The sequence below is a fragment of the Astatotilapia calliptera genome, chromosome 11 (genome assembly GCF_900246225.1).
Source record: "Astatotilapia calliptera chromosome 11, fAstCal1.2, whole genome shotgun sequence".
Classification (NCBI taxonomy): domain Eukaryota; kingdom Metazoa; phylum Chordata; class Actinopteri; order Cichliformes; family Cichlidae; genus Astatotilapia; species Astatotilapia calliptera.
In genome coordinates this window covers 28,397,245-28,413,716 of record NC_039312.1, presented here as the reverse complement: position 1 = coordinate 28,413,716, position 16,472 = coordinate 28,397,245, and the positions used below count along the sequence as shown (strand labels likewise).

The window sequence follows — 16,472 nt, the reverse complement described above, 5'->3', positions numbered from 1 at the left end:
GCAAGCAATTTTAAAACAATTTTGTTTTTCTGTAGAAGTTAATATACAAAAAAAAAATACCTGCAATACCTGTTCTTACTGTTCGTACTTAACTTTATATTAGATTTGCACTAAATTATAATTTAATTTATATTTATTAATTCTATATGTATTCTTTACTTTTGCTCAGTGCTGAAAGTTTGAAACTGTCTTACACAAATATAACCATTAATTTAATGGAATAAGCAGGTCTAATCTGTCAGATTCTCCCATGTCTTAATCGTAGCGCTGATACTCTACTCGCGCCCTTGGCGTTATCAGCACCTGCAAAGGGAGTTGTTGTCTTCAACTATTGAGGCTGAAATAAGTTCATGTAGTTCTAGACTGTTCAGTGGAAGTTTACATTACAATGCCACACCTGAGCATGAACACAAGCATTTAAGCAATTTGAATGAGAATAACAAATTTTCCATTACATTTCCAACCTTTTGATCAATCACACTAAATCATACAAAGGTAATTTCTAGTCTAACATCATACAATATCAACAACATTGCATACTCAGAGAAGTTTCGCGATGTGCATCATTCTACAGTATCAGATACAATTTTACACTTAATGTTCATCCCACTCTCACTATGACCCTTTGGTCATTTATAATCGTTCTTATAGTCTAAAATTTGTATGCAAAATAGCAGTAATGATACAAAAATTCCAAAAATATCAGATTACACATGGAAATATGAAATAGCATTAGTTGTTCAGCTTTATCACTTTAGTTAAATTAAGTTGTTCATTTATGAGAAACTGTTGTTAAGATAAGGAAGCCATTTGGTCTGAGACATGTTTCTCAAACTTCATCATTAAATGCATCAGGCAATGTTTGTAATTTAGTGACTGTTTCTGTAAAAGAACCATTTTCAGCAGTATTGTTAGGGATGGAGTTACACATGCATCACCAAATATCACACACACTCCTTTGTGCTGCTTTATCAATCACATTTAGCTCTTTAAGAAGAAGTTCATTCTCTGGGTCCTCAAAGCATGTTCTAAGCCCAATAAAATTCCTTAATGAAGTGGAATGTCTCCAAAATCCTATTTTTAGGGTTTCAGGTAATGTGTCAGAATTTAGTAGAAATGTCAAAGGAACTTAGAACTGTTGCTGCTATATTTACTAGGGTAATGAGGATCGAATGCACTTAGGTGTCAGGAACTGGCTTACTAGAGAAGTGGTCTAGCTGCCATACAAAATGTGCGCATGTCAGAGAGGGGTCTCTCTCTTAATCGCCCCCTGATTGTCTTCAACTTACAATGGCTTAACTGTGTGTGTGGAACAAAGCACGAAACATATGTGATGTTATCCTATATGTATGTAACTAAGTGACAAAAAAGTAATATTACTATTACTAAAGTGATCATTTCAGAAAATGAAGAAATTTCCACACTGGCCATTGAGTTGGCAGCAAGTTGCGTCTCCCACTCATGTTCTACCACTTTGTAAAGCTCCATAGCGGCTCTAGCATCCTCCACAGAGGAGTGGCCTTTGTTCCCAGTCTGAGGACACAGGAGAGAACATGTTAAACATTACGTCGTTCACATTTATAAAATGAAAATGTGACTGAGCAAAAAATGAAAAATCTTAAATGTTCACGATGTTGAGTAAAACTGAAGGACGAATGAAAAAAATCAAGTGCCTTTCTTTTAATTTTAGGATCCACTTCTAATAAACTAGCTCCACTAACTGTACATATCTTCCACTTTCTACTCAACCAAACAGAGAACTCCGTCTTACCTGAATGTCACGGTTGAAGATGGCCTTCGTGAGCATCTTCAGTGAAGTGCACTTATTCCCTTCAATGCCGGCCTTCTTTTGTTAATTTGGCCATCCTCACCCACTTGTGATTCTTTTTCACATTAAGACCATTAAAGGAACCATTACCGTATTTTTCAGACGCACTTTTTAATGTAAGGATTTTAAGGTGCACTTCAAATCCTTAACCCCTTTTAGCAACTGTAAATGAGGACGGAACAAATTAGTTTAATTTGACCGTATTCACTTGAAAAACTATTCACTCGTCAGGACCTGTTCATGGAAAGAAACAAAACACTATGTTGTTACCAGTGTTGGGCAAGTTACTTTGAAAAAGTAATTAATTATAGTTACTAGTTACTTCTTCAAAAAAGTAAAGTAAGTAAAAGAGTTAGTAACTGAGTTACAATATTCTAAAAGTAATTAATTACTTGAAAAGTAACTATTGCATTACTTTAAAAAAACGTTCACCCTCTGGGGTCCAGGGTATAATTGGCCATTTTTAACTACTTTTGATTTTCCCTCCACATTTTACCTTTAAAAACGATTTACTTTGCCTTGTTTGGTATCGTCCTTTTCAGCACAACCTCACGTGTCTGAATTTACAATCATGTTTTCATTTTTTACATACTGTATTAACACAATTGATCTAAAATCAGACAAAAAACATAAAATCACAGTAGAAAAAGTTATATTTTTTACTGTAACAACCACAAACATGTTTAATGAATCATATTTCATAACTTTAAATGCAAATATAAATTGTCAATTTTAAAATCATATGCACAAGTTTTACAAACAACAAAGTTATTTGCAGCCATTTACATTTTACCCTTCTTTTTTTTTATAACCACTTCAAACTATTTACAGAACAATCAGCTGTTCTGCATTCAATAAGATGCCACACAAATTATTTGTGCCACTCCAAATATTTCTGTCCACTATAAAGGAGAACATCACAGCCTGATACCTGCAGGTCTGACAGCAGCAGGTGTATCACTCCTGTTTCTACCTGGAGACAGCAGTCTCCTCATTGTTCTGACACACAACACAAAACTATCCACAACACTACACACTAACTACACAAGACAACACATTAACTACACACTCCAAACACGCTAAACGTCACAAATCTCTCACATCTCAAAACTCCCTCTCTCTCTCTTTTTCTGCTCTCTCTCTCTCTCTCACTCTCTCACTCCTAAAACGTCCCCTGTTTTGTTTTTTGTTTTTTGTTTTGCTCATAAGCAGAGCGTGCTTGCTAGCGCTGTCCTTAGACAGTAAACGTGACGAAACTATTGAGGAAAAAACACACGTATATATTGTTTATCATGACTCTGGTTTTACGTGGCCTATCAACACAGTTTAAAAACTGGTATATATCACCTTGTTGTTTTGTCTTTTAGTGGCCGTGTGATTGGCTTACCACGACTACTTAATTCTTCCTCAGTCAAACAGCAGCACTCATGCCATTGTTTTGCCCCCTTAGCTCCAGGTGTTGTGCTAGACAGTGATTACCATCCGCAGGAGCGTGCGCAGCTGCTTAAAGCTGTAGCATCCAGATTACTTACAGCTACTTCCGTGCAACTGATATAAGATGCTGAACCAGCTGAACACAGCTTCAACCGTTTGTTTGCTGAAAAATAGTAACGGACCGCATTTTCTTGTTAGTAACTGTAACGGCGTTGTTACGATATAGTAATTAGTTGGATTACTCTTTAGTTACTGAAAAAAGTAACGCCATTTTTCCCATCACTGGTTGTTATATCCTGCATACTGGAATAGGTAACTGAAATCTCTGATTATGCTTGTGTAAGCTTGACCTAGGTCAAAGCTAAGAGACAGTCTGGTACATCAGGGGAGAACAGAAACTGAAAATGGGGAAGATCTTAGCTTGACCTTGTTCAGTGGAAAAATACCCTCTATTCAACAGTGTGAATGTAATTTTGTATTGCAATGCAGTTTAAAGTATAAATGATTGTAATCCCAATAAAATCTACGTGGCATCCTTGCCTGACTCCCAAACCACTTCAACTGGCTTCTAAGCTTTTCCTGTGTGGATCTGTCCTTCACAAGGGAGAGACCAGCTGCCCTTCAGATCAGTCCTCATGGCCACCATAGCTGAAGATAAGAATGTCGACTCATCTGCAAATCTGCTGATTTTCAAATATGGACATATTGTCAAAGTCAGCCAATGCATATGGTGTTGGTACAGAGAGAAGTGTATACAGTATACTGAAACTAGGTGAACAAGGGAGCCTTCTCTTCCATAGGGCCACCTTAAGTGAGATAGTATGTGACAGCTGCAACTGTATAAGTTTAGACAGGAGAGTTTGCCTTTATTCTGTGTTTTAGCAAATGAGAACCCACACGTGTAACAGCATCATGGACCGACTGGAAGTCTGTTTCTTTATTGTCTCAAGGATGGAGTAACACACAACACTACAAAACAGGACAACTGGATACCTGGTGAAAGAATTCAATTTTTTCCCTCTCCTGGAAAACAGCATGCAGAAGAAATCTTGGCAGTTAAGCTCAGTTCAGAAAAGCAGAAAGCAAATAGGACATTTGAGAGGAAGCACATTCCTGCTGCTGCTTTCACTACCCACAGCTCAGAGTCACAGTGAAAGTACCCAACTGAAAATAGCACTAATCATTTTTTAGTTTGCTTTATTAGAAGTACATTAAGTGTGCTAATTAAAAAAGCAATGTTGATACAATGCCAAACTGTATTATTGGAAAATTGTGCATATAATACCAAAAGTAAAACTAATTAAAAAAAGAAAAATGTTTCCCATCATTGTTGAATGGCTATTACTGCTGCACATGTTTACATTGCGTTCACTGTAATACTTTATATTATATCCTATTTATTATATTTGATTTCAAAACAATTTTATTTATATAAAGCTTATCTTTAAGTTCAATAAGGAAGATTTGTAGTCACACATCTGTCTGCTTCCCATGTGTTGGTGGCTTATTTATGCCACATCACTTCCACTTTCCCATGCTGTCAAGCTCATTGCGACATCACTGGTGTAGTCCAATCATCTTTCCACACGTCTTCTTAAAGGCATTCAGAACTTTTCCCTGCTGATGTTTTTTAACTAGAGTATTTAATAATTGAAACTATAACCCATGTTTCCAGAACTCTGGTGTCAGTCTTCATTTTATGTGTCATGACAAAGTGATGCACTCTGGAGATTTACTGAGGTCTTTCAATACAATCGGGTCACAGGGGTAAATTCTTTCTGTGTTCCTAGTGCTGTGTTATCTCCAAAAGTCTCTCCCCTTCTCTTCCAGAACAAACTCATTTATTTTCTGTAGTTGTGTAACTCTACTCTGTCCAACAGAAACACAATGTTGTTATAATATTGTGCAGCATTCCAGCTGTCCACCGGAAGTGACAGCTGGAATCTCTCAGATTCCCCTGTGTTGAAGCCACAGAGATATCCTCCTAAGGATTGGCTTCAAAAAACCCTACTATGACTATCCTTTCCAGCCTTACTGACTAAAGTGCTCAAACCTCACAGATATAACATGTGCTATCCTAAAGCTGTTTGGTTGGTTTTTTTGTACAGCTTTTGTAAAATTACACATTAAGACTTTTTTTTTTTTTTTTACTTCACTTCAGTCTTATATACTAGACATATCATTCATACCGATTGTGTTTTTCTTTTCAAAATACACATTCTGTAATGTCAGTACATTGTTTTATCGTGTAACTATAGTCTGACACAATCACAGGCCAACAAAACACAGTGTTAGCTTCAACCACTTGCATAACCACCTTTAGCAGCAATAACTGGAAGTACTGGTTTTCTGTATGGCTTTATCCATCTCCAACATCATTGTAGAGGAATTTTGTCCTGCTGTTCTTTACAACATTTATTTGTTTCACTGAGGTTTATTCATTCTAGGTTCTGCCACAGCATTTCATTTAGGTTCAGGTCTAAACTTTTACTTAACCACGATTGCAACTATTTGATTTTTTTTTTATCTTTTTTTTTTTTTTAACATTCTGTTGTAGATTTCATATTCAAAACAAGTAGAGAGACAAGTGATGGAGCCACCAAACAGCAAGAAAAATAGAAAAAAAACCCACATGACAGGAATAGGGATGGGTATCGAAAACCGGTTCTTGTTGAGAACCGGTTCCCACTGTTTCAATTCCTTGGAATCGTTTGCCACTTTTAAAAACGATTCCCTTATCGATTCCAGTCGCCCCGAATGACGTCATCACGTTGAGTAGCGTCTTTTACCCAGTAGGAAACACGGCGCCTGAGCGGCGCAAACGCTCAAAAGTTTGGTTACACTTTCTGAGAAAGGATGACAACAGGGCAACGTGCAATACTTGCAAAGTAGAGATTTCATCAAAGGGAGGAAACACTACGAATATGCAAAGGCATTTGCTCAAAAAACACGCGATTGCTTTCAACGAATGTCGTGTTTTTGATCCGCTCCGGACTAGCGAAGCTCAACCCAGCAGCAGCGGTAGCGTTTCCACGTCCTCTCCCGTTAATACTGCAGGTAACTAATCAATTAGCATTGCATATTATGTTAGCGCGATTTACCTTATTACAAAACCTGCTATTACTGTGCGTTGCATTTAGATAACCATGATGAGAGAGACAGAGTCTGGCTGGCTCAGATGCTGGCAGTTCTCGCTGCAGTCTACCGGTAGCGTCTCCTTTCAGGCCAGGATAGACGAATGTCACCCAGCAGTGTCTAAGTTTGTGGTCAAAGGCTTGCACCCATTTGCCACAGCAGATGCCCCCGATTTCACTTTGGTAAGTGAATGTGTTTCATTGTAGGCAGGACATTACTGGATATTCTTGTGTAATTGCTACAGAATAATTTATGTTAAACTTTGTTATTGCTACAGGAGAATATTAATTTTATTATTTTACATATACGTTTTTTTTCCTGGGGACCCTGTGACACCCCATTGAAGAGCCGTAGGCTGTGGATCTCTTAAGATCTCACTGTTGGGTTTGTAAGGCCATGTTACTCCTAAATTTCTATCTTGTTCAAAGAGAGGATATAAAACAAAGTTCTAAGCTAATCGAACTTAGTGTTCTCCTTTTTAAAAAAAAAAGAATCGATAAGAGAATCGATAAGGAATCGAATCGTTAAACAGAATCGAAAATGGAATCGGAATCGTTAAAATCTTATCAATACCCATCCCTAGACAGGAATTAATGTTGTGAAGGAGGGCAAGCATAGTTTTTATGTGGCAGACGAGGGCAGGTATGAGGTGTTTTCGTTGATATGCAATGATTTTCTCCAAATATGGCACTGGCCAAACATCTCTACTTTGGTCTCGTCTGTCTAAAAGACATTGTTCCAGAGGTCTTATGGTGTTCTAAGTTGCAGCTTTGCAAACCAAAACTGTGCTGCCATATTTCAGAGAGAAACAGTCTTTTTCTGGCAACTCTACCAAACAACCCATAATTGTTCAGTCTTTTTCTGATTGTGCTGTCGTGAACATTAAGCATGTCTCCTAAAACCTGTCTGAGATGTAGCTCTTGAGTTTTTTGCCGCTTCTTTGAGCACTGTACAACTTGACCTATGTTTTGAATTCTCCTGGGAAGACTGAAAACTGTCATGAAGGTTTTGGTGAACAAAATCTTGTTCTTCTGAACAATCTGCAGAACGATGAACCCTATAACACTTTCGAGGTTTATGCAATTCAAGGTCGTTGTTGAGGTTTTTCCTCCTTGGCACTGCAACACAAACATCAATGCTCCAGACTCGCAAACTATCAAAGCACTGCTTTTATATGTCTTGATGGATGCTTAATTATCAAATATGTTATTTTCATTCAGTACTTTAAGAAGCTTTGTCCCACCAAACCTGTCATGGAAGTTAAAGCTATAATTTGTGAGGGTGTGTGTGAAACGGCAAATATGATCACCTATGTGGTTTATTTTGTTTCTTTATTTTGTTGTTTTTGTTATAACAGAATTATATTCGTTCCATCAAAATCATTTTTTCACATAATTTTTTGCACTGATCTCGTTTTTTGGTTCATATTGCAAGAGACAATCCGACTAATTCTCTTAACGGTAAAGCAGCGTGCACTTGTCGAAATAAAAATCCCATAGACCCAGCTGTTTTTGTAAAGTATGTCAACAGTTATATGTTGTGTGTATGTATATTTCAGCTCAAAATCTAATTTATTACAGCATTTTTATGCAGCACATTCTCAGCCCCCCCAAGAGACCAATAAAGCACATAATCATAACCACATGTTGTTCTTCTATAGCTCTTAACCTCTACGATGTAAGACTGCTGCTCTGAGACCAGTTTGGTTCTCATTTTGTGTTGAAGTTTCACATGTGGTCTTGGCATTGCTCCTAAATCAGTTTTGTTTGTAGAAACTCCATTGGTGGAGTCGTACAGAGCCATGATCTGTGCTTAGCACAATGAGATCGAGAGGCAAACCACATATAATTCATTCATTATTTATACCCTTTTACTTATGGGCTAAATTGGACCGCATTGACATTTTTAGTGCATGTGGTTGTGCTCATAAAATGGAAAGTATAGAGAGTTCTATTAAGTGCAACAAAATATATTATAAACATATTCATTACAAGTACACTTCTGTTTTGGTAAAACCTAAAGGTAACTACAAAAACTGTAATAATTTAAAGTTACATTTAAATTAACAATTAGTGCATTGCCAGAGCATATACTTGAAACAAGTTTAAGCCCAAGTTCCACTGAGCCTTCAGTCTCAGGATCATTAGAAGAGCTTTTATCAATATTATAATATTTATTAAATATTTGTTTGAGGTTTTACCCTAATCCTCTTCTTAATCCAGTGTCATAGCACCTCTTTTGATCAGCAACAGCACTGATTTATTATAAAAACACACAGTAGAAAACATTTCAGAGACTCGTTACATCAACATGATTTAAAAAAAAAAAAAAAAAAAGACACACCGACCAGGTTTAAATACACAACTATATAAACTCTGAGAGTTTTAATAAATTCACATTTATGTTATCAATCAGTACAAAGGTGAAAGAGTTGCTGTAATGACAAAAAAATGATATTAACTGGGTTGAGAGGACGATATTTTCTACTGAACACAGTCAAGCTAAGATCTTCAATTCCAATTCCTGTGTTAGAAACAAGCTGAGAGTTACAGTCTATTTTTGTAAGAAGTAATGACCGCACATCATCAGTCAAGTCACATAGTAAACAAACTCCTCAAAGTTCACACAGTCGTGTGGGTTTTCATCCAGCTCCCTCAAGATGTTGTCACGTTCTGTCTTATCCTTGCAGTTCTGAAAAACAATGGTGGAACAATGAAGACTCAAGGACTGATAAGTATATTTTTCACATCATGACTAGATTTGGATTTATGGTGGATATACAAAGAGAATGAGTTGTACCTGCAGCCAATTAACCAGCTCTGCTCTCAGGGTTCTCTTCAGATCTTTTTTCATCATTGTTTTGCTCCGTGTGCATTCCTGTTTAAATATGCCAAGAACTTCTTCCATTGCCTCTTCCAGTTTGCTCATTTGTGTATCCATGGCAAATGTCCTACTGAGAAAGTCCAAGGGAAGTGAGGTTAGACACATTTGAATGTGCCTGTGTTTAAATTCATCCACTGAACACTGAAAGTTTTACAATGCCTGAAGTATCACTTCTATTTGTAACTGAATACAAAAATGATTTACATTAAACTCCATTTATGCCATATTTTTTTCAAAGGATATCCACACAGCACATAAATAATATTATATATTCAACAATATTGTGAAAACAAAAAAAAATAAGAAATGCAAAACACAAGGAGAGTGAACGATAGTTTCAGTATTAACATTTACACCTAAACACGAGTCTGTAATTTTGTTCTGAATATTGTTGACGGTAAACTTTTCTTCACATTGAATTTATTTTACTGGCTGAATAGACAAATAACCCTCATCCCCAGTGATAAGCATTTCTGGACATGACTAAATGTTAACTTTTAAAACTTTTAATTAGTAATCTGGTGATCTAAAGTGTCATATATTATCTCAAAATGATATACTCACCTCTGCAAAGATGTTGAGGAAAATCTGAGGATTTGAAGATATAATGTTCAAGGGCATCTCACTGTTTTTATAGAGGGAGATAAGAATGAGGGCCGTCCTTTTGGGTGTTGCTCTAAGTGTCATCATCATCATCATCAGATGTAAGTGTCATATTTCAAATGCAAAGTTAAATTTATTCATATAACACATTTAAAACAAGGGCTGTTGCCCAAAGCGCTGTACATCTAAAATAATCAAGTAATAATAATAATTAGGATTATTAGGACTTTACTTAAACGTACTTATTGATAATTTGAATTGACGTCTAAGCCAGATTGATAAAAGAATAATTCAACAATAATAAAATATTTTTTGTTTATACTTTGTTTATACTTTATTAATCTTTTATTTATCTTTTACTTATAAATAAGTAAAGAAATACCATGTTGCAGTGATGTGCAGTGACATTTATTAAAACTCAAGAAGAGACGATCTATTTTCAAACACACACAAAAAAAAATCTTGGTAAAAATAAAAGTGTATTATAGGAAAATTGTGCATAAAATATAAAAATATATTTTTTATAATAATTCTTTATATTATATTCTATACATTATATTCAATTTCAATTCAGTTTTATTTATATAGAGCCAAATCACAATAGTGGCTAAATATTGTAAGGTAAAGAGCTTACAATAAGAGGGAGAAACCCTAACAATCAGATGACAGTGAGAAGGGAAAAACCTTTTAATTGGAAGAAATCTCCAACAGGACAAGTCTCAGGTTAGGTGCAGCCATCTACTGTTTGGGACTATGTGGGAGTTGGGGGAGAGAGACAAGCCAAATACATGATGTGGAAGGGTTGCTGGAAGAGAGCTAAAGGTCTATAATAACTCATAATTTCATACAGAGTAGTGTATATACACATAATGTGTGAAAGAAGAGGAAATGTTCAGTGGACCATAGTAAACCCCCAGCAGCCAAAGTCTATTGCAGCATTACTAAGGGTTATGTTGCAATCGCAACTTTATTCTAAACAGGATCATCTGACCCACTTCCTGCTCTTTCTTTCCCATTCTTTATAAATAAGTTCCATTTATTACTTATTACATCCCTCTGAAAAACCCCTCAAGCTGCTGTTACAACCAAATTTCCCACAAAGGGAAATTTGGTTGTAACAGCAGCCAAAAAGACACATATACAAACAAACAGTACACAGGACACGGAACAGAAACATACACTATTTTTCTTACATATTTACATACAAGAAAGTATTTAGTCAGCCACCGATTGTGCAAGTTCCCCCACCTAAAATGATGACAGAGGTCACTAATTTGCACCAGAGGTACACTTCAACTGTGAGAGACAGAATGTGAAAAAATAAAATCCATGAATCCACATGGTAGGATTTGTAAAGAATTTATTTGTAAATCAGGGTGGAAAATAAGTATTTGGTCAATAACAAAAATACAACTCAATACTTTGTAACATAACCTTTGTTGGCAATAACAGAGGTCAAACGTTTACTATAGGTCTTTACCAGGTTTGCACACACAGTAGCTGGTATTTTGGCCCATTCCTCCATGCAGATCTTCTCGAGAGCAGTGATGTTTTGGGGCTGTCGCCGAGCAACACGGACTTTCAACTCCCGCCACAGATTTTCTATGGGGTTGAGGTCTGGAGACTGGCTAGGCCACTCCAGGACTTTCAAATGCTTCTTACGGAGCCACTCCTTTGTTGCCCGGGCGGTGTGTTTTGGATCATTGTCATGTTGGAAGACCCAGCCTCGTTTCATCTTCAAAGTTCTCACTGATGGAAGGAGGTTTTGGCTCAAAATCTCACGATACATGGCCCCATTCATTCTGTCCTTAACACGGATCAGTCGTCCTGTCCCCTTGGCAGAAAAACAGCCCCATAGCATGATGTTTCCACCCCCATGCTTCACAGTAGGTATGGTGTTCTTGGGATGCAACTCAGTATTCTTCTTCCTCCAAGCACGACGAGTTGAGTTTATACCAAAAAGTTCTACTTTGGTTTCATCTTACCACATGACATTCTCCCAATCCTCTGCTGTATCATCCATGTGCTCTCTGGCAAACTTCAGACGGGCCTGGACATGCACTGGCTTCAGCAGCGGAACACGTCTGGCACTGCGGGATTTGATTCCCTGCCGTTGTAGTGTGTTACTGATGGTGACCTTTGTTACTTTGGTCCCAGCTCTCTGCAGGTCATTCACCAGGTCCCCCCGTGTGGTTCTGGGATCTTTGCTCACCGTTCTCATGATCATTTTGACCCCACGGGATGAGATCTTGCGTGGAGCCCCAGATCGAGGGAGATTATCAGTGGTCTTGTATGTCTTCCATTTTCTGATGATCGCTCCCACAGTTGATTTTTTCACACCAAGCTGCTTGCCTATTGTAGATTCACTCTTCCCAGTCTGGTGCAGGTCTACAATACTTTTCCTGGTGTCCTTCAAAGCTCTTTGGTCTTGGCCATGGCGGAGTTTGGAGTCTGACTGTTTGAGGCTGTGGACAGGTGTCTTTTATACAGATGATGAGTTCAAACAGGTGCCATTCATACAGGTAACGAGTGGGGGACAGAAAAGCTTCTTACAGAAGACGTTACAGGTCTGTGAGAGCCAGAGATTTTCCTTGTTTGAGGTGACCAAATACTTATTTTCCACCCTAATTTACGAATAAATTCTTTACAAATCCTACCATGTGAATTCATGGATTTTTTTTTCACATTCTGTCTCTCACAGTTGAAGTGTACCTCTGGTGCAAATTACTGACCTCTGTCATCATTTTAAGTGGGGGAACTTGCACAATCGGTGGCTGACTAAATACTTTTTTGCCCCACTGTATGGACAATGGTTACTATAAACAGAGTACTGTACAGTACAGTTATTAAATTAAATAAAAATAACTACAGATAAGAGGCAAAGCAGGTTGTAGTGCGAATCGGTTAATTAACTTATTGCAGTTACAGCGCAGATGTAAACATCTATGTTTGTTGGGAGCAGTTGTGATTGTACAGTCTGACAGTTGCAGGGAAGAAGGACCTGCGGAAACGCTCCTTCATGCATCTAGGATGCAGCAGTCTGCCACTGAAGGAGCTCTGCAGTTCAGCAACATTTACATGCATGGGGTGGGAGACTCTGTCCATCAGAGATGTTATTTTGGCCAGAGTCCTTCTGTCTCCCACCACCTGCACTGGGTCAAGGGTGCATCCCAGAACAGAGCTGGCCTTCCTGATGAGTTTATCCAACCTCTTCCTCTCAGCTGCCTATAAACCGCTGCTCCAACATACAACACTGTAAAAAATGACAGATGCCACCACAGAGTCATAGAAGGTCTTTAAAAGCGCTCCCTGTACTCCAAATGACCTCAGCCGCCTCAGCAGGTAGAGTCTGCTCTGACCCTTCCTGTAAAGAGCATCAGTCTTGTGGCTCCAGTCCAGTTTATTATTCAGGTGAACACCCAGGTACCTATAAGAGTCCACTATCTCAATGTCCACTCCCTGGATGTTCACCGGTGTCAGTGTGGTGGGTCTGCGTCTCCGGAAGTCATCCACCAACTCCTTAGTTTTCCCGGTGTTGATCAGCAGGTGGTTCTGCTGACACCAGTCAACAGCGTCCAGAGTCCACTGTCTGTACTCTGAGTCGTCCTCACCTGTGATGAGGCCAACTATGGCAGAGTCGTCAGAGAACTTCTGTAGGTGGCAGCGTGGGGAGTTGATGGAGAAGTCTGCAGTGTAGAGGGTGAAGAGGAACGGTGCCAGCACAGTTCCCTGTGGGGCCCCCGTACTGCAGACCAGCGTGTCAGAGACACAGCCCTGTGACCTCACATACTGTGGACGTTCTGTGAGGTAGTCCAGTATCCACTGGGACATGTGGTGGTCCACTCCCGATAGCTCCAGCTTGTCTCTCAGAAGTCGTGGCTGGATGGTGTTAAAAGCACTGGAGAAATCAAAGAACATGATCCTCACAGTGCTTCCAGGCTTCTCCAGGTGAGTCAGAGCTCGGTGCAGGAGGTAGATGATGGCGTCCTCCACCCCAATGCCAGGCTGGTAAGCAAACTGCAGCGGATCCAATGAAGACTTCACCAGGGGGCGCAGATGGTTTAGAACCAACATCTCGAGGGTCTTCATCAGATGCGATGTCAGGGCTACCGGCCTGTAGCTGCTGAGGTCCTTGGTATGGGAGGTCTTTGGTACCAGTACCACACAGGAGGTCTTCCACAGCTGTGGTACTTTCCCCAGTGACAGGCTCAGGTTGAACAGATAACCTAGGATGCCACACAGTTCATCTGCGCAGCATCCCAGGAGCCTGGAGCTGATGCCATCTGGACCTGCAGCCTACCGCACCTTGATCTTGCGAAGCTCGTTCCTCACTTGAAGTGCTGAGATAGAAAGAGTGGATTTTGGGGGAGGGGTGTGTATGTTGGAGTCCACAGGAGCCGGGGGTGGGTGTAATGACTGGGAGCTGGGAGGTGTGAAGCTGAGAGGTGTGAAGTCCTGAGATGAAGGACAGGCAGTCCCTGAAGATGAAGGAGATTGCAGCAGGGGGGACGATGCTGTGGGAGGGGTGGGTGGTTGATCAAACCTATTAAAATATTTATTTAGGTCATTCACCCACCCCAAGTCTCCTGAAGCCTGGGGGGTTGGATTTTGTCCTGAGATTGTCTTCAGGCTGTTCCAAACCCGTACTTTAATATACTTGCATTATCTATTAGAAAGGCCATTTCATTCAGAGCAGTCTCTCTCTCTCTCTATCATCAGCTTTCCTTGCTAATGTACTGAAAAAGTTATTAACTAGTTTTTCACACTCTGTCTTCTCTCTATCATACAGGTTAGCCCTTTCAGGTTACCAGAACACACTGGTTTTCAGTAAAAGCTGCTGCTAAATCAAAATATGAAGGCAAACTGTTCCATTTTTACTTGCTCACTCTCTATGGGCGAGAAAGCGGCGAAAAGGGCATGAAAGGGCATGAATAGCAGCCTTTACTGGCAGGAAGCAAAATTTTAAATTCTGTCCACAATTAGTATCACAAACAGTCACAAACAAACAGAGAAAGGAAAAGACCAGAATATGTAAATTAGAAATAAGTAATTTATTAGTCCACCACCTAATAAAAGGTTTATGTCAAACCTGCCCTAAACTAACATAATTGGTCATTATCAATAATCAATAATTTTTTACATTTCTGTAGTGGTTAATTCATCAGTATGCCCAAGATTAAAACAATATTTTAAATAATAAAATCTAGTTATTGTTGTATTATTGTTGTACTATACATTTTCAAATGTATTGTTAATGCATGGTAATGCATTTCATTATTTTTGATTAATATGCCAAATTACAGTTATTTACTTTCTTGAAAAGAAAAATCAGTTTTAGTGGTTAAGTGTTATACTTGATTTACTTCTAACTTCTCAGGGAGGTCAAGTGTGTTTAGAAAAAAAAATGGGTATAAAAATGTGAATTCAGAATTCAGTTATTTGCCTAATATGGCATACTTCTAAATTATTTGTGTTTTCTTCCTTTTATTCCAGGTGGTCTAATGACTGTGTTAATTATTGGTTGTCCATTGAATGATATGAAGAAGTAAATAATCTCACAGAAAACACTCTAAACAGGGTCATCTGACTCGCTTTCTGCTTTCTGACTTTTCATTTCACTCAGTGACTGCTACTGAAGCTGGTCAAACTGTAGTTATTATGGTGCCTAAGTTTTCTGGACAGCTCCTCGTGGGACTTGCAGATGGAGAAGAAGAAGCAGAAAAAGGTCTGTGATTGGCTGAACTCTTCCACGCTGTCAGTCTGCAGTATAGAGAAAGTTAAAGGTGGGTTGAAGTCCAGCGCTACTCTAGCACTAAGTGTTAATATAAGTGTTAATATAATATGTTCATTATTTGATGCTCGCCTCTATCCATAAATGACATAAACATAACTAAATATATATACATACATTTCTTTCTGTTCGCACCACAAACACATGACCCTATACTGTGCTCACTGCATCATTCTATTTTTGCACTGATCACCACCTGCATTCATGTATATATCTACCTGCTTATCACTTTTAATTTTAATTTTTGTGTTTATTTAAGCATTGTCTGACAGTATCTTTGCACTAAGTACCACAGCAATTTCCTAATGTTGTAAACCTGCTCAACATTTGGCAATAAAACCCCTTCTGATTCTGATTCTTCTTAGAACTGGCTCAGCTGTTCACCTTCCACTGGACACCCATTCATCAGCTGGCAACAATTCTAGTGTTTGTGAGAGGGAGTAAGAAGTATTTCATTGTGATTCCTCAAAGTTTAAGGAAGCTTATCAAATGTGATGTAAACCTAAACATAAAAAGACATTTTAGGGCAGGGGTCCCCGACCCCCGGGCCGCGAGAGTTGAGGATCGGGTGTGAAATTTATGGTTTTCAGGGCTTTTAATGTTCTTTAGCGTAATTTTTTAAAATCGTTTTTATTGTTAACTCTGTTTCCCTGGGTCTTTTCCCGTGTGTTATTAATAAATTGTCTTTTTTGGTACTAGTACTTGGTTTAGTTGTATTTATCCGCGACACCTTAAAGGCCGGTCTGTGAAAATAGTGTCGGACATAAACAGATCCGTGGCGCAAAAAAGGTTGGGGAC

At 38.6% G+C, this 16,472-nt stretch overlaps 1 protein-coding gene across 2 annotated transcripts; it reads right to left on the bottom strand.

Moving 5' to 3' along the window:
• Positions 1–8,748: 8,748 nt before the first annotated feature.
• Positions 8,749–9,924, bottom strand: s100a1 (S100 calcium binding protein A1). Of its 2 annotated transcripts, none has more exons than XM_026185414.1 (3): positions 9,845–9,924; positions 9,197–9,350; positions 8,749–9,088 (listed from the first exon to the last, which is right to left on the bottom strand). In XM_026185414.1, the coding sequence occupies exons 2-3, from the start codon at positions 9,335–9,337 to the stop codon at positions 8,987–8,989; spliced, it is 243 nt and encodes an 80-aa protein (XP_026041199.1). In that variant the 5' UTR covers positions 9,338–9,350; positions 9,845–9,924; the 3' UTR covers positions 8,749–8,986. The 2 variants fall into 2 exon arrangements, with proteins under 2 accessions (XP_026041199.1, XP_026041200.1); XM_026185415.1 differs by having other exon boundaries at positions 9,197–9,347; positions 9,845–9,907.
• Between the last annotated feature and the right edge of the window lie 6,548 nt (positions 9,925–16,472).